This window comes from Pithys albifrons, chromosome 30 (assembly GCF_047495875.1).
Source record: "Pithys albifrons albifrons isolate INPA30051 chromosome 30, PitAlb_v1, whole genome shotgun sequence".
NCBI classification, from domain to species: Eukaryota; Metazoa; Chordata; class Aves; order Passeriformes; family Thamnophilidae; genus Pithys; species Pithys albifrons.
This window is the reverse complement of record NC_092487.1, coordinates 847,516-871,844: the sequence shown is the minus strand read 5'-3', so window position 1 is coordinate 871,844 and position 24,329 is coordinate 847,516. Positions and strand designations below refer to the sequence as shown.

Below are 24,329 nucleotides of genomic sequence, written 5' to 3'. Positions count from 1 at the left end.
TTGGGGTTTTTTTTTGGCTTGTTTTGCTCTTTCTTCCACAAAGACCATAAAAAATTGTCCAAAGTGGTGCCTGTCTGGTTTTTATGAGCCCTCACCTCGATCTTCAGGAGCCTCCTGAGGTTGGGAGGTTGTTCAGGGCTCTTGGTGGTGGAGAAACCCCCAAGGCAGGATTGGAAAGGGGGGTTGAGGGTTCTGGTTGGGATCAGAACTTGGGGAGATCCCTCACTGGGCACCACCAGGGGCAAACTGGGCTTAAAGTGGGGCTGGTAATTGGATTTCTGATCAACAGAAGCAGAGAAGGGGAATGGGAAGGAAAATAAGTCTTGAAAACATCTTAAAAAAATTAAAAGTCCTTTTCCATGGGGTCAGTCCCTCAATGTGGGTCCCTTTCCATGGGGTCAGTCCCTCAATGTGGGTCACTCTCCCATGGGGTCAGTCCCTCAATGTGGGTCCCTTTCCATGGGGTCAGTCCCTCAATGTTGGTCCCTTTCCATGGGGTCAGTCCCTCAATGTGGGTCACTCTTCCATGGGGTCAGTCCCTCAATGTTGGTCCCTTTCCATGGGGTCAGTCCCTCAATGTGGGTCACTCTTCCATGGGGTCAGTCCCTCAATGTTGGTCCTTTTCCATGGGGTCAGTCCTTCAATGTGGGTCACTCTTCCATGGGGTCAGTCCTTCAACATTGGTAACTCTTCCGTAGGGTCAGTCTATCAATGTTGGTCACTCTCCCATGGGGTCAGTCCCTCAATGTGGGTCACTCTCCCATGGGGTCAGTCCTTCAATGTGGGTCACTCTCCCATGGGGTCAGTCCCTCAATGTGGGTCACTCTCCCGTGGGGTCAGTTCTTCTGTGTGGGTCCTTATCCATGGGGTCAATCCTTGAATGTTGGTAACTCTTCTATGGGGTCAGTCCCTCATGTGGGTCACTCTTCCATGGGGTCAGTCCCTCAATGTGGGTCCTTCTCCATGGGGTCAGTCCCTCAATGTGGGTCCCTTTCCATGGGGTCAATCCTTCAATGTGGGTCCTTTTCCATGGGGTCAGTCCCTCAATGTGGGTCACTCTCCCATGAGGTCAGTCCTCCAATGTGGGTCCCTTTCCATGGGGTCAGTCTTTCAATGTGGGTCCTTTTCCATGGGGTCAGTCCTTGAATGTTGGTAACTCTTCTGTGGGGTCAGTCCTTCAACACTGGTCACTCTCCCATGGGGTCAGTCCTTCAATAGGGGTCCCTTTCCATGGGGTCAGTCCCTCAATGTTGGTCACTCTCCCATGGGGTCAGTCCCTCAATGTGGGTCACTCTCCCATGGGGTCAGTCCCTCAATGTGGGTCACTCTTTCCATCCTGGAGCCTCTGGAATTGTCTCCATGGACATGGGGGAACCTTCTGGCAGCTTCTCACAGAAGCCCCCCCTGGAGACCCTCAAACCTGCCCATGGAAACCCAAAGTCCCAGCCCTGCAGAGATGGCACAACATGTGGGTGGGACCCTCTGAACCCCTGAGGGGTTTGGGGAGAACCTGGATGAGAAGGTGGGAGGAGAACATGGACGGGAAGGTGGGAGGAGAACATGGATGGGAAGGTGGAAGGAGAACACGGACCAGAAGGTGGGAGGAGAACATGGACAAGAAGGTGGGAGGAGAACACGGACCAGAAGGTGGGAGGAGAACATGGATGAGAAGGTGGGAGGAGAACATGGATGGGAAGGTGGGAGGAGAACATGGAACAGAAGGTGGGAGGAGCACATGGATGGCAAGGTGGGAGGAGAACATGAACGAGAATGTGGGAGGAGAACACGGACCAGAAGGTGGGAGGAGAACATGGACAGGAAGGTGGGAGGAGAACACGGATGGGAAGGTGGGAGGAGAACATGGATGAGAAGGTGGGAGGAAAACATGGATGAGAAGGTGGGAGGAGAACATGAACGGAAAGGTGGGAGGAGAACATGGATGAGAAGGTGGGAGGAGAACATGGACGAGAAGGTGGGAGGAGAACATGAACGGAAAGGTGGGAGGAGAACATGGATGAGAAGGTGGGAGGAGAACATGGACGAGAAGGTGGGAGGAGAACATGAACGGAAAGGTGGGAGGAGAACATGGACCAGAATGTGGGACTTGATGGTCTCTTTCCCGGCCTAATTGATTCTGTTCTTCTGTGATTCTCAATTTAAGGAAATGCCGACACGAGGGAGGTCTTGGGAATGTGACACTTTATTGGGCACCTCATGGGGCCAAAGCACAGCCTGGGGCACCATTGATGCCCCTTCTCCAGGGGCTCCAGAGGGCACAGGAGGGGGATTGGCAGCCCCGGGGCTGGCAGAGCTCTGTGGGGATGATGGGAGGGAGCTGGTCCAGGCATGGACACCCATCACTTCATCTTCTGCTGGGGCATCTGGGGCATCTGCTGCTGCTGCTGCTGCTGGACCTGCATCTGGGGCTTGCCATGGCAGCCACCAGAGCCACCAGAGCTGTGACAGCCACCCCCACCAGAGCTGTGACAGCCCCCGGAGCTGCCACCAGAGCTGTGACAGCCACCACCTCCCGAGCTGTGACAGCCACCACCTCCAGAGCTGTGACAGCCACCAGAGCTGCCACCAGAGCTGTGACAGCCACCACCTCCAGAGCTGTGACAGCCACCACCTCCAGAGCTGTGACAGCCCCCGGAGCTCTGGCGGGTGTAACGCCCCTGCTGGTGGCACTGGTCCTTCTCCTGGCGGGAGCACATTGTCCTCTGCTGGGCTGACCTGGGAGGACAGAGAGGACCATCAGGGCTTTCCTTTCCTTCCTCTGCCCTCCCTGGGGAGAGGAATCTGGGGGTGCAACTACCCAGGCTTTGCCAGGTCCCCAAATCAGCTTTAAACCTTGTCCCGGGTTCTTGTCCCGGGTTCTTTTCCTGGGTTCTTTTCCCAGGTTCTTTTCCCAAGTTCTTGTCCTGGTCTATTTTCCCAGATTCTTGTCCTGGGTTCTTTTCCCAGGTTCTTTTCCCAGGTTCTTGTCCTGGTTTATTTTCCCAGGTTCTTGTCCCGGGTTCTTTTCCAAGGTTCTTTTCCCGGGTTCTTTTCCCGGGTTCTTTTCCCAGGTTCTTGTCCTGGTTTATTTTCCCAGGTTCTTGTCCCAGGTTCTTTTCCCGGGTTCTTTTCCCGGGTTCTTTTCCCAGGTTCTTGTCCTGGTTTATTTTCCCAGGTTCTTGTCCCAGGTTCTTGTCCCGGGTTCTTTTCCCGGGTTCTTTTCCCGGGTTCTTTTCCCGGGTTCTTGTCCTGGTTTATTTTCCCAGGTTCTTGTCCCGGGTTCTTGTCCCGGGTTTTTTCCCAGGCTCTTGTTCTGTTTTTTTTCCCCAGGTTCTTTTCCCAGGTTCTTTTCCCACCTCGGGGGTCCAAACCCACCTCAGAAGCTCAAACCCACCTTAGAAGTCCAACCCCACCCACCTCCGGGATCCAAACCCACCCACTTTGGGGTGCTCCAAATCCACCCACCTTGAGGGTCCAAACCCACCTTAGAAGTCCAGACCCACCTTAGATCTAAACCCACCTTAGAAGTCCAAACCCTTCCACCTCAGGGGTCTGAACCCGCCCACCTGAGGGGTCCAAACCCACCTTAGAAGTCCAAACTCACTCACTTTGGGGTCCAAACCCACCCACCTGAGGGGTCCAAACCCACCTTAGAAGTCCAAAACCACCTTAGAACTCCAAACCCACCCACCTGAGGGATCCAAACCCACTCACTTCAGGGGGTCCAAACCCACCTTAGAAGTCAAGACCCACCCACCTGAAGGATCCAAACCCACCTACCTCGAGGGTCCAAACCCACTTTAGAAGTCCAAACCCATCCACCTCAGCGGGGTCCAAACCCATCCACCTCAGGGGGGCCAAACCCACCCACCTTAGAAGTTCAAACCCACCTTAGATCTAAACCCACCTTAGAAGTCCAAACCCACCTCAGAAGCCCAAATCCACCCACCTCTGGGGGGTCCAAACCCGCCCACCTGAGGGGTCCAAACCACCTTAGGAGTTCAAACCCACCTTAGAAGTCCAACCCCACCCACCTTAGGGATCCAAACCCACCTTAGAAGTCCAAACCCACCTTAGATCTTAACCCCACCTTAGGGATCCAAACCCACCCACATCAAGGGTCCAAACCCACCTACCTGAGGGGTCCAAACCCACCTTAGGGATCCAAACCCACCTTAGGGATCCAAACCCACTCACATCAGGGGTTCAAACCCACCTACCTGAGGGGTCCAAACCCACCTTAGAAGCCCAAACTCACCCACCTCGAGGGTCCCAAACCCACCAACCTTGGGGGTCCAAACCCACCTTAGAAGTCCAAATCCACCTTACAAGTCCAACCTCACCCACTTGAGGGGTCCAAACCCACCTTAGAAGTCCAAACCCAACCACCCTGAGGGCTCCAAACCCACCCTAGAAGTTCAACCCCACCCATCTCAGGGGGGTCCAAACCCACCCACTTTGGGGGGATCCAAATCCACCCACCTTGAGGGTCCAAACCCACCTTAGAAGTCCAACCCCACCCACCTCAGGGGGGTCCAAACCCACCCACTTTGGGGGGCTCCAAATCCACTCACCTTGAGGGTCCAAACCCACCTTAGATCTAAACCCACCTTAGAAGTTCAAACCCACCTCAGAAGCCCAAACTCACCCACCTCTGGGGGGTCCAAACCCGCCCACCTGAGGGGTCTAAACCACCTTAGGAGTCCAAACCCACCTTAGAAGTCCAACCCCACCCACCTTAGGGATCCAAACCCACCTTAGGGATCCAAACCCACCTTAGGGATCCAAACCCACCCACATCAGGGGTCCAAACCCACCTACCTGAGGGGTCCGAACCCACCTTAGAAGCCCAAACTCACCCACCTCGAGGGTCCCAAACCCACCCACCTTGGGGGTCCAAACCCACCTTAGAAGTCCAAACCCACCTTAGAAGTCCAACCTCACCCACTTGAGGGGTCCAAACCCACCTTAGAAGTCCAAACCCAACCACCCTGAGGGCTCCAAACCCACCCTAGAAGTTCAACCCCACCCATCTCAGGGGGGTCCAAACCCACCCACTTTGGGGGCTCCAAATCCACCCACCTTGAGGGTCCAAACCCACCTTAGAAGTCCAACCCCACCCACCTCAGGGGGGTCCAAACCCACTCACTTTGGGGGGCTCCAAATCCACTCACCTTGAGGGTCCAAACCCACCTTAGATCTAAACCCACCTTAGAAGTCCAAACCCACCTTAGAAGTCCAAACTCACCCACCTCGAGGGCTCCAAACCCACCTTAGAAGTCCAACCCCACCCACCTGAGGGGTCCAAACCCACCTTAGAAGATCAACCCCACCCACATCAGGGCTCCAAACCCACCCACCTTGGGGGTCCAAACCCACCTTAGAAGTCCAAACCCACCTTAGAAGTCCAACCCCACTCACCTGAGGGCTCCAAACCCACCTTGGGGGTCCAAACCCACCTTAGAAGTCCAAACCCACCTTAGAAGATCAACCCCACTCACCTGAGGGCTCCAAACCCACCCTGGGGGTCCAAACCCACCTTAGAAGTCCAACCCCACTCACCTGAGGGCTCCAAACCCACCTTGGGGGTCCAAACCCACCTTAGAAGTCCAACCCCACCCACCTGAGGGGTCCAAACCCACCCACCTTGGGGGTCCAAACCCACCTTAGAAGTCCAACCCCACTCACCTGAGGGCTCCAAACCCACCTTGGGGGTCCAAACCCATCTTAGAAGTCCAAACCCACCTTAGAAGTCCAACCCCACTCACCTGAGGGCTCCAAACCCACCTTGGGGGTCCAAACCCACCTTAGAAGTCCAAACCCACCTCAGAAGCCCAAACTCACCTACCTCTGGGAGGTCCAAACCCACCTTAGAAGTCCAAACCCACCTTAGAAGTCCAACCCCACTCACCTGAGGGCTCCAAACCCACCTTGGGGGTCCAAACCCACCTTAGAAGTCCAAACCCACCTTAGAAGTCCAACCTCACCCACCTGAGGGGTCCAAACCCACCCACCTTGGGGATCCAACCCCCCCCTACCTCCCCACGGAGCCCCCCAAAGTCTCTGCTCTCACCTGAGACGCTCGAGCAGCAAAGCCACGAGGACGGAATGAGGTTCTGAGGACCAGCAGCACTTTTATACCCTCCCTTCCCACCCCACCTGACAGTGAAGCCCCTCCCTGTCTCAGGTCAATGAAACCATCGATGGGTTTTCAGTTTTTGCCTCCCCACTCCTCTGGGTGTGACTCACCCCAAACACTCTCCTGGTAGGTCGCCCTTCCTGTGCCACAGAGATGAGATTGAGGTTGAGCCAATGGGGGAAGGTGAGTGGGTGGCCCTGGTTTGGTTTCCAGGTTGGGTTTGGGGTGGGTCCCACCCGGGCAGAGCTTTGAGGTTGAGAAAGGGGGAGGAGAATTAAATCAGAATTAAATCCCAACATCCTTCTGGAATGGCTTGAGGTTCTCCAGGCTTGGAAAACCCCCCTAAAAACCTCCAGAGATGTGTCTGTAAAGACCAAAGAGGGAGAAAAGTCTTCTTTAACAGCATCTCCTGCTCTGCTGGGCATTGGGGAGGGCACCACAGCTGTGCCCACCTCTCATCCAAGAGAGACATTGAGGGGCTGGAGCAGGTCCAGGGAAGGGGAAGGGGCTGGAGCAGCAGGAGGAGGGTCTGGAGAACTCCTGAGGGAGCTGGGGGGGCTCAGGATGGAGAAAAGGAGGCTCAGGGGGGACCTTCTGGCTCTGCAATCCCTGAGGGATCCAGGGGAAGGGTGGGATCTTCTGCCAGGGAAGAGGGACAGGCCAAGGGCAAGGGTGGGATCTTCTGCCAGGGAACAGGGACAGGCCAAGGGCAAGGGTGGGATCTTGTGCCAGGGAACAGGGACAGGCCAAGGACAAGGGTGGGATCTTCTGCCAGGGAACAGGGACAGGCCAAGGGCAAGGGTGGGATCTTCTGCCAGGGAACAGGGACAGGCCAAGGGCAAGGGTGGGATCTTCTGCCAGGGAAGAGGGACAGGCCAAGGACAAGGGTGGGATCTTCTCCCAGGGGGGACCTTCTGGCTCTCTGCAACTCCCTGATGGATCCAAAGGGGTTTGGTGAGCAGGAGCTCCCCAGGGATGGACATGAAGGGGAGGAGAGACCCAGGAGGGTTCCCATGGTGTGGAAAGAGGGAAGAAAACCAAAGAGGAAGGATGAGAGTCTTGTGGTGGGTGTTGTTTATTGTCCAAGAGAGACACTGAGGGGCTGGAGCTTGGCCAAGGATGAGAACGGGGCTGGAGCAGCAGGAGGAGGGTCTGGAGAACTCCTGAGGGAGCTGGGGGGGCTCAGCCTGGAGAAAAGGAGGCTCAGGGGGGACCTTCTGGCTCTGCAATCCCTGAGGGATCCAGGGGAAGGGTGGGATCTTCTGCCAGGGAAGAGGGACAGGCCAAGGGCAAGGGTGGGATCTTCTGCCAGGGAACAGGGACAGGCCAAGGGCAAGGGTGGGATCTTCTGCCAGGGAACAGGGACAGGCCAAGGGCAAGGGTGGGATCTTGTGCCAGGGAACAGGGACAGGCCAAGGGCAAAGGGCCTCAGGCTGTGCCAGGGGAGGGGCAGGTGGGACATGAGAGGGAATTTCTCTGTGGAAAGGGTGGGGAGGCCTTGGAAGGGGCTGCCCAGGGAGGGGATGGAGTCCCCACCCCTGGAGGTGTCCAAGGAACACCTGGATGTGACACTGAGTGACAAAGTGGGGCATTTGGGGCACAGAATGGACTTGAAGACCTTGAAGGTCTTTTCCAACCTCAAGAGTTCCATGATTTTTTTAATTTGAGCTCATTCCTCTCAGAACCATCCAAAACATGATGGAGAGAAGAAGAGAAGAACCTCTGCCAACCCTTTCCTGCTGCTTCCAGAAGGACCACAGGCAGTTGGAATTGTTATTTTTGGAAGGAGGAAGCCCCGCCCTGGGTGGTGATCCAGGATTAGCAGGTGCTTAATGATGTGGTTGGACCTTCAGCTGATGAGCAAGTCCCAAACCTTGGGTTTATTCCAGGTTTTTATTCCAGGATTTTATTCCAGGATTTTATTCCAGCTTCAGTGCCACCCACAGGGGTCTGTGTCACCCATAGTGGGTCCAGTGCCACCCACGGGGGGTCTGTGTCACCCACGGGGGAGGGTCTAGTGCCATCTCTGAAGGTCCTGGGTCACCCACGGGGGTCTCTGTGTCACCCACTGGGGTCCAGAGGCACCCATGAGGATCCTGGTGTCACCCGGGAGGTCCCAGTGCCACCCACGGGGGTCTGTGTCACCCAGAGGGGTTCCAGTGCCACCCCCGGGGGTCTGTGTCACCCATAGGAGGTCCAGTGCCACCCCCGGGGGTCTGTGTCACCCATAGTGGGTCCAGTGCCACCCACGGGGCTCTGTGTCACCCATAGGAGGTCCAGTGCCACCCATGGGGGTCTGTGTCACCCACGGGGGGGGGTCTAGTGCCATCTCTGAAGGTCCTGTGTCACCCACGGGGGTCTCTGTGTCACCCACTGGGAGTCTGTGTCACCCATAGGGGGTCTGGTGTCATCTCTGAAGGTCCTGGGTCACCCACGGGGGTCTCTGTGTCACCCACTGGGGTCCAGGGGCACCCATGGGGATCCTGGTGTCACCCTGGAGGTCCCAGTGCCACCCACGGGGGTCTGTGTCACCCATAGGGGGTCCAGTGCCACCCACGGGGGTCTGTGTCACCCACAGGGGGTCCAGTGCCACCCACGGGGGTCTCTGTGTCACCCATAGTGGGTCCAGTGCCACCCATGGAGGTCTGTGTCACCCACAGGGGGTCCAGTGCCACTCACGGGGGTCTCTGTGTCACCCATAGGGGGTCCAGTGCCATCTCTGAAGGTCCTGGGTCACCCACTGAGGTTCAGGGACACCCATAGGGACCTTGGTGTCACCCAGGAGGTCCCAGTGCCACCCACGGGGGTCTCTGTGTCACCCACTGGGGTCCAGGGACACCCATAGGGACCTTGGTGTCACCCAGGAGGTCCCAGTGTCACCCCCAGAGGTCTCGCTGTCCCTGAGTGTCCCCCCAGAGTCCTGGTGACACCAACAGACCTGAGTGACATCAACACACCCCTGGAGCGAGAAGGTCCCTTGGGGGCTGCTTGAGGTCCCACCTTGTGGGCTTCTGGACCTTCTCAAACTCACGGGAACACCCTTCCTGAGGTTCTCCCAGCTCCCTAATTAGCTGCTAATTGAGCTAATCCCGAGGGATGCAGCGCACCACAGTGAGAGCAGATCCCAAGCAGGAATTTGGGATCCTCCCTCTGTGTGGGCTGGGAATTCTTCATGGACCACAGGGCTTGTTTGACCCTTTTCCTCTCCCTGCTTGTGGGAGACAATTGACTAATTAAACTGCAAGTTCAGTAATTAATTTCCAGCTAAACTGGGGGAGCTGCTGGGATGTTGTCGGTGGGAAAGACCTTGGGAAGAAGCAGGTGGGAAATATTTCCTTTCAAAGAGCTGCTATTTTTGGGCCACTTCTCCTGCCTTTTATTTCTCTTTTTTCCATGTTAATTAGCCCTCATCCCACCTTTCCTGGTGCTCTTGGAGCTCCAACATCCTTTGGGAAGGTTTTGAACCTCAGCCCACCATTCCTGGTGCTGTTGGATCTCCAACATCCTTTGGGAAGGTTCTTGAACCTCATCCCACCTTTCCTGGTGCTGTTGGAGCCCCAACATCCTTTGGGAAGGTTCTTGAACCTCATCCCACCATTCCTGGTGCTGTTGGATCTCCAACATCCTCTGGGAAGGTCTTCTGGAGCTTCATCCCACTTTTCCTGGTACTTTTGGAGCTCCAACATCCTTTGGGAAGGTTCTTGAGCCTCATCCCACCATTTCTGGTGCTGTTGGAGCTCCAACATCCTTTGGGAAGGTTCTTGAACCTCATCCCACTTTTCCTGGTACTTTTGGAGCTCCAACATCCTTTGGGAAGGTTCTTGAGCCTCATCCCACCTTTCCTGGTGCTGTTGGAGCTCCAACATCCTTTGGGAAGGTTCCCTTGGAGCCTCATCCCACCTTTCCTGTTGCTGTTGGAGCTCCAACATCCTTTGGGAAGGTTCTTGAGCCTCATCCCACCTTTCCTGGTGCTCTTGGAGCTCCAACATCCTTTGGGAAGGTTCCTCTGGAGCCTCATCCCACCTTTCCTGGTGCTGTTGGAGCTCCAACATCCTTTGGGAAGGTTCTTGAGCCTCATCCCACCTTTCCTGGTGCTCTTGGAGCTCCAACATCCTTTGGGAAGGTCCTTCTGGAGCTTCATCCCACTTTTCCTGGTACTTTTGGAGCTCCAACATCCTTTGAGAAGGTTCTGGAGCTTCATTCCACCTTTCCTGGTGCTGTTGGAGCTCCAACATCCTTTGGGAAGGTTCTTGAACCTCATCCCACCTTTCCTGGTGCTCTTGGAGCTCCAACATCCTTTGGGAAGGAACCTGGAGCCTCATCCCACCTTTCCTGGTGCTCTTGGAGCTCCAACATCCTTTGGGAAGGTTCCTCTGGAGCCTCATCCCACCTTTCCTGGTGCTCTTGGAGCTCCAACATCCTTTGGGAAGGTTCTGGAGCTTCATTCCACCTTTCCTGGTGCTGTTGGAGCTCCAACATCCTTTGGGAAGGTTCTTGAACCTCATCCCACCTTTCCTGGTGCTCTTGGAGCTCCAACATCCTCTGGGAAGGTCCTTCTGGAGCTTCATCCCACCTTTCCTGGTGCTGTTGGAGCCCCAACATCCTTTGGGAAGGTTCTTGAACCTCATCCCACCTTTCCTGGTGCTCTTGGAGCTCCAACATCCTCTGGGAAGGTTCCTCTGGAGCCTCATCCCACCTTTCCTGGTTCTGTTGGAGCTCCAACATCCTTTGGGAAGGTTCTTGAACCTCATCCCACCTTTCCTGGTGCTGTTGGAGCTCCAACATCCTTTGGGAAGCTTCTAGAACCTCATCCCACCTTTCCTGGTGCTGTTGGAGCTCCAACATCCTTTGGGAAGGTCCTTCTGGAGCTTCATCCCACTTTTCCTGGTACTTTTGGAGCTCCAACATCCTTTGGGAAGGTTTTGAACCTCATCCCACCTTTCCTGGTGCTCTTGGAGCTCCAACATCCTCTGGGAAGGTCCTTCTGGAGCCTCATCCCACCTTTTCCTGGTGCTGTTGGAGCTCCAACATCCTTTGAGAAGGTTCTGGAGCTTCATTCCACCTTCCCTGGTTCTGTTGGAGCCCCAACATCCTTTGGGAAGGTTCTTGAACCTCATCCCACCTTTCCTGGTTCTGTTGGAGCTCCAACATCCTTTGGGAAGGTTCTTGAACCTCATCCCACCTTTCCTGGTTCTGTTGGAGCTCCAACATCCTTTGGGAAGCTTCTAGAACCTCATCCCACCTTTCCTGGTGCTGTTGGAGCTCCAACATCCTTTGGGAAGGTTCTTGAACCTCATCGCACCTTTTCTGGTCCTATTGGAGCTCCAACATCCTCTGGGAAGATCCTTCTGGAGCTTCATCCCACTTTTTCTGGTACTTTTGGATCTCCAACATCCTTTGGGAAGGTTCTTGAACCTCATCCCACCTTTCCTGGTGCTGTTGGAGCTCCAACATCCTCTGGGAAGGTTCTGAACCTCATCCCATCTTTCCTGGTGCTGTTGGAGCTCCAACATCCTCTGGGAATGTTCCTCTGGAGCCTCATCCCACCTTTCCTGGTTCTGTTGGATCTCCAACATCCTTTGGGAAGGTTCTTCTCCAACCTCATCCCACCTTTCCTGGTGCTGTTGGAGCTCCAACATCCTCTGGGAAGGTCCTTCTGGAGCTTCATCCCACTTTTCCTGGTACTTTTGGAGCTCCAACATCCTTTGGGAAGGTTCTTGAACCTCATCCCACCTTTCCTGGTGCTCTTGGAGCCCCAACATCCTTTGGGAAGGTTCTGGAGCTTCATCCCACCTTTCCTGGTGCTGTTGGAGCTCCAACATCCTTTGGGAAAAAAAAATATTTTGGGGAAAAAAATTTTTGGGAAAAATATTTTTGGAAAAAAAATAATTTGGGGAAAAAATTATTTTGGGAAAAATATTTTGGGGAAAAATATTTGGGAAAAATATTTTGGGAAAAAATATTTTGGGGAAAAATATTTGGGAAAAATATTTTGGGGAAAAAATAATTTGGGGAAAAATATTTTGGGAAAAATTATTTTGGAAAAAAATATTTTGGGAAAAAATAATTTGGGGAAAAATAGTTTGGGAAAAATATTTTTTGGGGGAAAATATTTTGGGGAAAAATATTTGTGGAAAAAATATTTTGGGGAAAATTATTTTGGGAAAAAATTTGGGAAAAAATATTTTTGGGGAAAAAAATTGTGAAAAAAATATTTGTGAAAAAATATTTTGGGGAAAAATATTTTGGGGAAAAAATATTAGTGGAAAAAATTTGGTGAGAAAATATTTGGGGAAAAATATTTTTGGGGAAAATATTTTTGGGAAAAAGTATTTTGGAATGAAATATTTGGGAAAAAATATTTTGGGGAAAAATATTTTGGGGAAAAATTATTTGGGGAAAAATATTTTGGGAAAAAATATTTTGGGAAAAATATTTGGGGAAAATATTTTGGGGAAAAATATTTTTGGAAAAAATAATTTGGGGAAAAAATTATTTTGGGAAAAGTATTTTGGGAAAAAATATTTTGGGGAAAAATATTTTGGGAAAAATTATTTTGGAAAAAAATATTTTGGAAAAAAATATTTTTGGAAAAAATGTTTTGGGGAAAAATATTTGGGGAAAAATATTTTGGAGAAAAAATATTTGGGAAAAGATATTTTGGGGAAAAATTTGGTGAGAAAATATTTGGGGAAAAATATTTTGGGGGAAAATATTTTTGGGGAAAAAATATTTTGGGAAAAAAATAATTTGGGGAAAAAATTATTTTGGGAAAAATATTTTGGGAAAAAATATTTTGGGAAAAATATTTTGGGGAAAAATATTTTGGGGAAAAATATTTTTGGGAAAATATTTGGGGAAAATATTTTTGGGAAAAAGATTTTGCGAAAAAATATTTTTGGGGGAAAAATAATTTGGGGAAAAATATGTTGGGGAAAAATATTTTTGGAAAAAAATAATTTGGGGAAAAGATTATTTTGGGAAAAATATTTTGGAAGAAAAATATTTTGGGGAAAAATATTTTGGGGAAAAAATATTTGGGAAAAATTATTTTGGGGAAAAATATTTTTGGAAAAAATAATTTGGGGAAAAAATTATTTTGGGAAAAAATATTTTGGGAGAAAAATATTTTGGGAAAAATATTTTGGGAAAAATAGTTTGGGAAAAATATTTTTTTGGGAAAAATATTTTGGGGAAAATATTTTGGGGAAAAATATTTTGGGGAAAAATATTTTTGGAAAAAAATAATTTGGGGAAAAAATTATTTTGGGAAAAATATTTTGGGGGAAAAATATTTTGGGAAAAATATTTGAGGAAAAAATATTTGGGAAAAATATTTTGGGGAAAAAATATTTTGGGGAAAATATTTTGGGAAAAATATTTTGGGGAAAAATTATTTGGGGAAAAATATTTTGGGGGAAAAATATTTTGGGAAAAAATATTTGGGGAAAAATGTTTTAGGGAAAAATATTTTGGGGAAAATATAATTTGGGGAAAAAATTATTTTGGGAAAATATTTTGGGAAAAAATATTTTGGGGAAAAATATTTTGGGAAAAAATATTTGGGGAAAAATATTTTGGGGAAAAAATATTTGAGGAAAAAATATTTTGGGAAAAAAACCCCACTCCAAGTGATTTTTGGTTGACTGTTTTTGGTTCCTCATGGTTTGGTTGCTCTGAGTTTATTGAGGATGAACATCCAACCCCAATATTTGGGGAAAAATATTTCGGGAAAAATATTTTTGGAAAAAAATAATTTGGGGAAAAATAGTTTGGGAAAAAAATATTTTTTGGAAAAAAATATTTTGGGGAAAATATTTTGGGAAAAAATATTTGGGAAAAAATATTTTGGGGAAAAATATTTTGGGGAAAATATTTGGGGAAAAATAGTTTGGGGAAAATATTTTGGGAAAATATTTTGGGAAAAAATATTTGGGAAAAATAGTTTTGGGGAAAAATATTTTGGGGAAAAATATTTTTGGAAAAAAATAATTTGGGGAAAAAATTATTTTGGTAAAAATATTTTGGGGGAAAAATATTTTGGGAAAAATTATTTTTGGGGAAAAATATTTTTGGGGAAAAATATTTTGGGGAAAAAATATTTGGGGAAAAAATAATTTGGGGAAAAAAATTGTGGAAAAAAATTTGGGGAAAAAATATTTGGAAAAAAATTTGGTGAGAAAATATTTGGGGAAAAATATTTTGGGGAAAAAAAATTTGGGGAAAAATATTTTGGGGGGAAAATATTTTGGGGAAAAAAATTGTGGAAAAAGTTTGGGGAAAAAATATTTTGGGGAAAAATATTTTGGGGAAAAATTTGGTGAGAAAATATTTGGGGAAAAATATTTTGGGGAAAAAATATTTGGGAAAAATATTTTGGGAAAAAATATTTTGGAAAAAATATTTGGGGAAAAATATTTTGGGAAAAAATATTTGGGAAAAATATTTTGGGGAAAAAATATTTGGAAAAAATATTTTGGGAAAAAATTATTTGGGGAAAAAAATATTTTGGGGAAAAATATTTTTGGAAAAAATAATTTGGGGAAAAAATTATTTTGGGAAAAATATTTTGGGAAAAAATATTTGGGAAAAAATATTTTGGGGAAAAATTTGGTGAGAAAATATTTGGGGAAAAATATTTTGGGGGAAAAATATTTTTGGGGAAAAATTATTTGGGAAAAAATATTTTGGGGAAAAAATTGTGGAAAAAAATTTGGGGAAAAAATATTTTGGGGGAAAAATATTTTGGGGAAAAAAAATTGTGAAAAAATTATTTGGGAAAAAATATTTGGGAAAAAAATAATTTAGGGAAAAATATTTTGGGGAAAAGTATTTTTGGAAAAAAATAATTTGGGGAAAAATATTTTGGGGAAAAATATTTTTGGAAAAAAATAATTTAGGGAAAAATATTTTGGAAAAATATTTTGGGGAAAAAACTTTGGTGAGAAAATATTTGGGGAAAAATATTTTGGGGGAAAAATATTTTTGGGGAAAAATTATTTGAGGAAAAATATTTTGGGAAAAAATATTTTTGGAAAAAAATATTTTGGGGAAAATTATTTTGGGGAAAAATTATTTGGGAAAAAAATATTTTGGGGGAAAAATATATTGGGGAAAAAATTTGTGAAAAAAATATTTGGGAAAAAATATTTGGGAAAAAATATTTTGGGAAAAAAACCCCACTCCAAGTGATTTTTGCTCCACTGTTTTTGGTTCCTCATGTTTTGGTTGCTCTGAGTTCGTTGAGGATGAACATCCAACCCGGTGCCACCTCCAGATATTTCGGGATTTGGCCACTTTAAATCACCTTCCAAACGACCTTTGACACGGGAGGAAAATTCCAGAGGTTTTTTTTTTTTTCCCAAAGGATCCCAAAGCAGGGAGTGGATTTCCCCCTGCACCCTTTGCAGCGATGTCAGACATTTCTGCTCCTCGTGACTCACTCCAGAACCATCTTCTCGAGGCTTCACCCACCCCCTGAGTGGCAACACCAGAGCAAGAAATTACCCCCCTGCTTTTAATTACCAGTTGAGAAGGAATTAATCAGCTCCTTGTGCAATTCCGGCGTCGCTCGACGCCCCCAGCCCCACCCAGAGCTCCTCAAGGGTTGGGCTGGAGGTTTCTAGAAAGGCTTGATGGGAGGTTTGTCACCACCCCCAGGGACAGAGTTTTGGGGTCAAAGGGGGGAAAAAAATGGGGTTTTTTTTTGGTCTGGAAAATGGAGATGGAAGAAAAGGGAGAAGGGAAATCAACAGGACAAAACTCTCCAAAACTCTGAACTGTGGGGGCTAAAAAGTTGTGCCAAACTCTGGATTGGAATGGTTGGAAATCCCTCCCAAAATCCAGATGGAAATGGCTTAAAAACACTCCAAAATTTTGGATTGGGATGGCTCAAAATTCCTCCCAAAATCCAGATGGAAATGGCTTAAAATCCCTCCCAAAATCCAGATGGAAATGGCTCAAAGTTTCTCCCAAGTTCCAGACTGGAATGGCTCAAAATCCCTCCCAAATTCCAAATTGAAATGGCTCAAAGTCCCTTCCCTAATGCCAGACTGGAATGTCTCCAAACCTCTCCCAAATTCCAGACTGGAATGGCTCAAAATCCCTCCCAAAATCCAGATGGAAATGGCTTAAAATCCCTCCAAAATTTTGGATTGGGATGGCTCAAAATCCCTCCCAAAATCCAGATGGAAATGGCTCCAAACCTCTCCCAAGTTCCAGACTGGAATGGCTCAAAATCCCTCCCAAACTCCAGATGGAAATGGCTGAAAATCCCTCCAAAACTTTGGATTGGGATGGCTCAAAATCCCTCCCAAAATCCAGATGGAAATGGCTGAAAATCCCTCCCAAAATCCAGATGGAAATGGCTTAAAATCCCTCCAAAATTTTGGATTGGGATGGCTCAAAATCCTTCCCAAAATCCAGACTGAAATGGCTCAAAACCTTTCCCAAATTCCAGATTTTAATGGCTCAATATTTCTCCCAAAATCCAGATTGAAATGTCTCCAAACGTCTCCCAAACTCCAGACTGGATTGGCTCAAAACCTCTCCCAAATTCCAAATTGAAATGGCTCAAAATCCCTCCCAAACTCTGGATTGGGATGGCTCAAAATCCCTCCCAAAATCCAGATGGAAATGGCTTAAAATCCCTCCCAAACTCCAGATTGGAATGGCTCAAAGTTTCTCCCAAGTTCCAGACTGGAATGGCTCAAAATCCCTCCCAAATTCCAAATTGAAATGGCTCAAAGTCCCTTCCCAAATTCCAGACTGGAAGGGCTCCAAACCTCTCCCAAATTCCAGACTGGAATGGCTCAAAATCCCTCCCAAATTCCAGACTGGAATGGCTCAAAATCCCTCCCAAATTCCAGACTGGAATGGCTCAAACCCCCTTCCCAAACTCTGGATTGAAATGGCTCAAACCTCTCCCAAACCTTAGATTGGAATGGCTCAAAATCCCTCCCAAACTCCAGACTTTAATGGCTCCAAACCCCTCCCAAATTCCAGACTGGAATGGCTCAAAATCCCTCCCAGACTCTGGATAGAAATGGCCCCAAACCCCTCCCAAACCTTGGACAGAAATGACCCCAAACCTCTCCCAAACCTTGGACTGAAATGGCTCCAAACTTCTCCCAAACCTTGGACAGAAATGGCCCCAAACCCCTCCCAAAACTTGGATTGAAATGGCCCCAAACCTCTCCCAAACTCTGGATTGAAATGGCCCCAAACCTCTCCCAAACTCTGGATTGAAATGGCCCCAAACCTCTCCCAAACTCTGGATTGAAATGGCCCCAAACCTCTCCCAAACTCTGGACTAAAATGGCCCCAAACCTCTCCCAAACTCTGGATTGAAATGGCTCCAAACCTCTCCCAAACTCTGGATTGAAATGGCTCCAAACCTCTCCCAAACTCTGGATAGAAATGGCCCCAAACCTCTCCCAAACTCTGGACTAAAATGGCCCCAAACCTCTCCCAAACTCTGGATAGAAATGGCCTCAAACCTCTCCCAAACCTTGGACGGAAATGGCTCCAAACCCCTCCCAAACCTTGGATGGAAATGGCTTAAAATCCCTCCCAACCTCTGGATTGAAATGGCCCCAAACCCCTCCCAAAGTCTGGATTGAAATGGCCCCAAACCTCTCCCAAACCTTTGATTGAAATGGCTCCAAATCCCTCCCAAAGTCTGGATTGAAATGGCCCCAAACCCCTCCCAAACTCTGGATTGAAATGGCCTCAAACCTCTCCCAAACTCTGGAGTGAAATGGCCCCAAACCTCTCCCAAAACTTGGATTCAAATTGCCCCAAACCTCTCCCAAACTCTGGATTGAAATGGCTCCAAACTCCTCCCAAACCTTGGATAGAAATGGCCCCAAACCTCTCCCAAACTCTGGACTGAAATGGCCCCCAACCTCTCCCAAAACTTGGATTCAAATGGCCCCAAACCTCTCCCAAACCTTGGACTGAAATGGCCCCAAACCTCTCCAAAACCTTGGACTGAAATGGCCCCAAACCTCTCCCAAACTCCAGATTTTGTCTCTCTAAGCAGCAACAAACCAAACCAGAGCAAACTGTGCCATGAACGCAGAGTTTATTTCAGCACCCCCAGAGAAGCTCAGGGGGGGTCTCAGGACTCACCAGGGGAGGGGGAGGAGGAACTTTGCTTGGAGATGATTGACAAGGACATGCAAAGCTTTCTGCACTCGCCACAGGATGGAGGACGTGCCTGTGGGTCACCTGCAGATGGTTTGGTCTCTTCATCTTCAGAGGATGATGTGGTCAGTTCATCTTCAGAGGATGGTTTGGTCACATCATCTTCAGAGGATGGTGTGGTCAGTTCATCTTCAGAGGATGGTTTGGTCACATCATCTTCAGAGGATGGTGTGGTCATTTCATCTTCAGAGGATGGTTTGGTCACATCATCTTCAGAGGATGGTGTGGTCAGTTCATCTTCAGAGGATGGTGTGGTCTCTTCATCTTCAGATGATGGTGTGGTCAGTTCATCTTCAGAGGATGGTGTGGTCAGTTCATCCTCAGATGATGGTGTGGTCATTTCATCTTCAAACTGTGGTCTGGTAATTTCATCTTCAGAGGATGGTTTGGTCATTTCATCTTCAGAGGATGGTGTGGTCACTTCATCTTGAGGTGATGGTGTGGTCAGTTCATCTTCAGAGGATGGTGTGGTCATTTCATCCTCAGAGGATGGTTTGGTCATTTCATCTTCAGATGATGGTGTGGTCACTTCGTCTTCAGGTCATGGTCTGGTCACTTCATCTTCAGAGGATGGTGTGGTCTCTTCATCTTCAAATTGTGGTCTGGTCATTTCATCTTCAGGTCACGGTCTGGTCATTTCATCTTCAGAGGATGGTTTGGTCACTTCATCCTTGAGGAGACTTGGTAGATTTGCTGCTGGCAATCCTGAGGGTTTCCATGGCAGGATCCACCACTGCTCCCCTGGCAGGACCCACCACTGCTCCTGTGGCATCCAGACCCACCACTGCTCCCTTGGCATCCAGACCCACCACTGCTGCCCTGGCAGGATCCACCACTTCCATGGCATCCAAATCCACTGCTCCTGTGGCATCCAGACCCACCACTGCTCCCTTGGCATCCAGACCCACCACTGCTCCCATGACAGGATCCACCACTTCCATGGCATCCAAATCCACTGCTCCTGTGGCATCCAGATCCACCACTGCTTCCTTGGCAGGATCCACCACTGCTCCTGTGGCATCCAGACCCACCACTGCTCCCATGACAGGATCCACCACTGCTCCCTTGGCATCCAGATCCACCACTGCTCCCATGGCAGGATCCACCACTGCTCCCCTGGCATCCAGACCCACCACTGCTCCTGTGACACCCCCCACTGCTGTGGCAGGAGGACCTTTCCTGCTGGTGGCACTGGTCTTTGTCCTGGCGGGAGCACATCCTTGGAGACCTGCTGGGAAAATTCATCTTTGAGGGAACACAACGACAAAGGAATATCCAAGGCCAGGCTGGAGCAACCTGGTCTACTGGGAGGGTGTCCCTGTCCACGGCAGGGGGTGGAAGGTCATGATTTTAAGGTCCCTTCCAAACCAAACCATTCCACAAGTCCATGATTGTGATTCAGGTGGAAGGAGATGATCTTTAAGGTCCCTTCCAACCCAACCCATCCCACGACTCCGTGATTGTAATTCAGGTTCTTGAAGGAGATGATCTTTCAGGTCCCTTCCAATCCAACCCATTCCATGATTGTAACTCAGGTGGAAGGAGATGATCTTTAAGGACCCTTCCAACCCAAACCATCCCACAAGTCCATGATTGTAACTCAGGTTCTTGAAGGAGATGATTTTAAGGTCCCTTCCAACCCAACCCATTCCATGATTGTAATTCAGGTGGAGGGAGATGATCTTTAAGGTCCCTTCCAACCCAAACCATTCCATGACTGTAATTCAGGTTCTTGAAGGAGATGATCTTTAAGGTCCCTTCCAACCCAACCCATCCCACAAGTCCATGATTGTAATTCAGGTGGAAGGAGAAGATTTTAAGGTCCCTTCCAACCCATTTCATTCCATGATTGTAATTCAGGTGGAGGGAGATGATCTTTAAGGTCCCTTCCAACCCAAACCATCCCACAAGTCCATGATTGTAATTCAGGTTCTTGAAGGAGATGATTTTAAGGTCCCTTCCAACCCACTCCACAAGTCCATGACTGTAATTCAGGTGGAAGGAGATGATCTTTAAGGTCCCTTCCAACCCAAACCATTCCATGATTGTAATTCAGGTGGAAGGAGATGATCTTTAAGGTCCCTTCCAATCCAAACCATTCCATGAGTCCATGATTGTAATTCAGGTGGAAGGAGAAGATTTTAAGGTCCCTTCCAACCCATTTCATTCCATGATTGTAATTCAGGTGGAGGGAGATGATCTTTAAGGTCCCTTCCAACCCAAACCATCCCACAAGTCCATGATTGTAATTCAGATTCTTGAAGGAGATGATTTTAAGGTCCCTTCCAACCCAACCCATTCCATGATTGTAATTCAGGTGGAGGGAGATGATTTTTAAGGTCCCTTCCAACCCAAACCATCCCACAAGCCCATGATTGTAATTCAGGTAGAAGGTCATGATTTTAAGGTCCCTTCCAACCCACTCCACGAGTCCATGACTGTAATTCAGGTGGAAGGAGAAGATTTTAAGGTCCCTTCCAACCCAACCCACTCCACGAGTCGATGATTGTAATTCAGGTGGAAGGAGATGATCTTTAAGGTCCCTTCCAACCCAACCCATTCCATGATTGTAATTCAGGTGGAAGGAGATGATCTTTAAGGTCCCTTCCAACCCAAACCATTCCATGACTGTAATTCAGGTTCTCGAAGGAGATGATCTTTAAGGTCCCTTCCAACCCAACCCATCCCACGAATCCATGATTGTAATTCAAGTTCTTGAAGGACAGAGAGAAATTAAGAACCCACTTGGGCAGGTTTTCCCTTCTCTGTTTGGCAAAGGCATCAGAGAGAAGGTAAAAGTCTCAGTGATGGTGAGAAGGGGTGGAGAGACCCCAGAGCAAGAAGAGTCAACCCCCTGTTTTCCAACATCTTCACATTATTGAAGTGCAGACATGGATGGAGAAGACAAGGAGAGAGAAGAAGGGAGGCAGAGACGGGGACATGAAAGAGGCCAAGACTTTGAGGTCAGGGCAAGGCTGGAGAGCATTTAAAGGGGAAAGGTTTGGTAGAGTCCTTACCAAAGGAGCTGGAGAGGAGAGGAGATGACACCGAGAGACGACACCGAGTCACGACGCCGAGTCACGACACGGAGACGACGAGGAGTGAGAGGCTGGGAGGTCTTTTATAGCCCAACCCGGGTTGTCCCTCCGGAAACGAGCAGAGGAGGCCCCACTGGAGGGACTTGCTCGTTCAGCACTTCGCTAATTGGGAGTTCTGGCTTTGCTGATTTGAGTCACGGCCCCGGGAGCAGATCGATATCCCCTCGTTACTGCAAGAAATGTTAATTGCCCACCACGCCTGGCTGGGCCATGGGGAGGTTTCTGGTGGGGGGGGTTTGGGTTGTGGAGTTCACCTGGAGGTTGGGGAGGCTGAAATGCCCTTAGGGGGAGGTGGGATTGTTGTGAAGGAACCCCAAAATAAAAGGGAAGGAGAACCAATCAGGTTGTGGTGGTGGGAGGGGAAAATGAAGGTCTTTGGGCTGCGTGGGAAAAAGAAAAGTGGGTTGTGAGTGGGGGAAGGAGACAAAGGGAAGTAGGGATGGAGGTCTGAGGGTGGCAGGAGGGGATCTCAGAGCCTGGAGCTGCTCTGGGGGGGGAGGAGGAGTGTGGGGGTCCTGTGTCAAACCCTGGGGCTCAGCCCTGGTGGGAGTCGAGTCACCTCCGGGCTCCAAAGCTCTCATGGGGTTTGGTTTGGGGGTTCAGAGGTGAGACATGGTGAGATGAGACCTTCCATCTATCCTGGCTTCACCATCAAACTCCTGGGGACAGGAGGTGGGACATGGTGAGGTGAGACCTTCACACAAACTCGTGGTGAATGTGGTGAGGGCAGGAGGTGGGACATGGAGAGGTGAGACTTTCCATCTGTCCTGGCTTCACCATCAAACTCCTGGTGAACTTGGCAAAGGCAGGAGGTGGGACATGGTGAGATGAGACCTTCCATCTGTTTTGGGTTTACCATCAAACTCCTGGTGAACTTGGCAAGGGCAGGAGGTGGGACATGGTGAGATGAGACCTTCCATCTGTCCTGGGCTCACCATCAAACTCCTGAGGGCAGGAGGTGGGATATGGCAAGGTGAGACCTTCCATCTGTCCTGGCTTCACCATCAATCTCCTGGGGGCAGGAGGTGGGACATGGTGAGGTGAGACCTTCCATCAAACTCCTGGTGAACTTGGCAAGGGCAGGAGGTGGGACATGGTGAGATGAGACTTTCCATCTGTCCTGGCTTCACCATCAAACTCCTGGGGACAGGAGGTGGGACATGGCCAGGGAGAGACATCAGAGAAACACCAAATTGTGAGTAAAATAAACCAAGAAGCACCAAGAGGAGTGTTGGACCTTTTCCAGCCACTCTTGTCTTTCCTCAATGGCTTTGAACCCAACCAGAGGTCTGAAGGTGGCAGGAGGGGACCACAGAGCCTGGAGCTGCTCTGGGGGGGGGGAGGAGGAGTGTGGGGGTCCTGTGTCAGCCCTGGGGCTCAGCCCTGGTGGGAGTCGAGTCACCTCTGGGCTCCAAAGCTCTCAGTGGGGTTTGGTGTGTGGGGTTCGGAGGTGGGACATGGTGAGATGAGACCTTCCATCTGTCCTGGGTTCACCATCAAACTCCTGGTGAACTTGGCAAGGGCAGGAGGTGGGACATGACAAGGTGAGACTTTCCATCTGTCCTGGCTTCACCATCAAACTCCTGGGGACAGGAGGTGGGATATGGCAAGGTGAGACCTTCCATCTGTTCTGGCTTCACTATCAATCTCCTGGGGGCAGGAGGTGGGACATGGTGAGGTGAGACCTTCCATCAAACTCCTGGTGAACTTGTCAAGGGCAGGAGGTGGGACATGGTGAGATGAGACCTTCACACAAACTCCTGGTGAATGTGGTGAGGGCAGGAGGTGGGATATAGTAAGGTGAGACCTTCCATCAAACTCCTGGTGAACTTGTCAAGGGCAGGAGATGGGAGATGAGTCTTTCCATCTGTCCTGGGTTCAGCATCAAAGTCCTGGTGAACTTGGCAAGGGCAGGAGGTGGGACATGGTGAGATGAGACCTTCCATCTGTTTTGGGTTTACCAGCAAACTCCTGGTGAACTTGGCAAGGGCAGGAGGTGGGACATGACGAGGTGAGACCTTCAGTCAAACTCCTGGTGAATGTGGTGAGGGCAGGAGGTGGGACATGGTGAGATGAGACCTTCCATTAGTTCTGGGTTCAGCATCAAACTCCTGGTAGATGTGTTGAGGGCAGGAGGTGGGATATGTCAAGGTGAGACCTTCCATCAAACTCCTGGTGAATGTGGTGAGGGCAGGAGGTGGGACAAGGTGAGATGAGACTTTCCATCTGTCCTGGGTTCACCATCAAACTCCTCGGGACAGGAGGTGGGACATGGTGAGGTGAGACCTTCACACAAACTCCTGGTAGATGTGGTGAGGGCAGGAGGCGGGACATGGTGAGATGAGACCTTCCATCTGTCCTGGGCTCACCATTAAACTCCTGAGGGCAGGAGGTGGGATATGGCAAGGTGAGACTTTCCATCTGTCCTGGCTTCACCATCAAACTCCTGGGGACAGGAGGTGGGACATGGTGAGATGAGACCTTCACACAAACTCGTGGTGAATGTGGTGAGGGCAGGAGGTGGGACATGGAGAGGTGAGACCTTCCATCAAACTCCTGGTGAATGTGGTGAGGGCAAGAGGTGGGACATGGTGAGATGAGACCTTCCATTAGTTCTGGGTTCACCATCAAACTCCTGGTGAACCTGGCAAGGGCAGGAGGTGGGACATGGCAAGGTGAGACCTCCCATCTGTCCTGGGTTCACCATCAAACTCCTGAGGGCAGGAGGTGGGACATGGTGAGATGAGACTTTCCTTCTGTCCTGGCTTCACCATCAAACTCCTGGTGAATGTGGTGAGGGCAGGAGGTGGGACATGGCGAGGTGAGACCTTCCATCAAACTCCTGGTGAACTTGGCAAGGGCAGGAGGTGGGACATGGTGAGATGAGT

General features: G+C 49.3%; 2 protein-coding genes across 4 annotated transcripts; both read right to left on the bottom strand.

Annotated features, from left to right (window-relative positions):
* Nucleotides 1-2,182: 2,182 nt before the first annotated feature.
* On the bottom strand, nucleotides 2,183-6,270 carry LOC139683972 (loricrin-like). 3 transcript variants are annotated; one of them, XM_071579508.1, is made up of 2 exons: nucleotides 6,247-6,270; nucleotides 2,183-2,733 (listed from the first exon to the last, which is right to left on the bottom strand). In XM_071579508.1, exon 2 carries the CDS (start codon nucleotides 2,712-2,714, stop codon nucleotides 2,358-2,360), a length of 357 nt encoding a protein of 118 aa, XP_071435609.1. In that variant the 5' UTR covers nucleotides 2,715-2,733; nucleotides 6,247-6,270; the 3' UTR covers nucleotides 2,183-2,357. The 3 variants fall into 3 exon arrangements, with proteins under 3 accessions (XP_071435609.1, XP_071435608.1, XP_071435610.1); XM_071579507.1 differs by lacking the exon at nucleotides 6,247-6,270 and adding an exon at nucleotides 6,071-6,169; XM_071579509.1 differs by lacking the exon at nucleotides 6,247-6,270 and adding an exon at nucleotides 3,392-3,400.
* A 12,706-nt stretch (nucleotides 6,271-18,976) lies between these two features.
* LOC139683930 (loricrin-like) lies at nucleotides 18,977-21,417 on the bottom strand. Its single transcript, XM_071579453.1, has 2 exons — nucleotides 21,361-21,417; nucleotides 18,977-19,571 (listed from the first exon to the last, which is right to left on the bottom strand). Exon 2 carries the CDS (start codon nucleotides 19,559-19,561, stop codon nucleotides 19,004-19,006), a length of 558 nt encoding a protein of 185 aa, XP_071435554.1. The 5' UTR covers nucleotides 19,562-19,571; nucleotides 21,361-21,417; the 3' UTR covers nucleotides 18,977-19,003.
* Between the last annotated feature and the right edge of the window lie 2,912 nt (nucleotides 21,418-24,329).

Excerpts from the sequence above, each read along its gene's own strand:
- LOC139683930 (XM_071579453.1), bottom strand. The coding sequence starts at position 19,561 with ATGTGCTCCCGCCAGGACAAAGACCAGTGCCACCAGCAGGAAAGGTCC.
- LOC139683972 (XM_071579508.1), bottom strand. The coding sequence starts at position 2,714 with ATGTGCTCCCGCCAGGAGAAGGACCAGTGCCACCAGCAGGGGCGTTAC.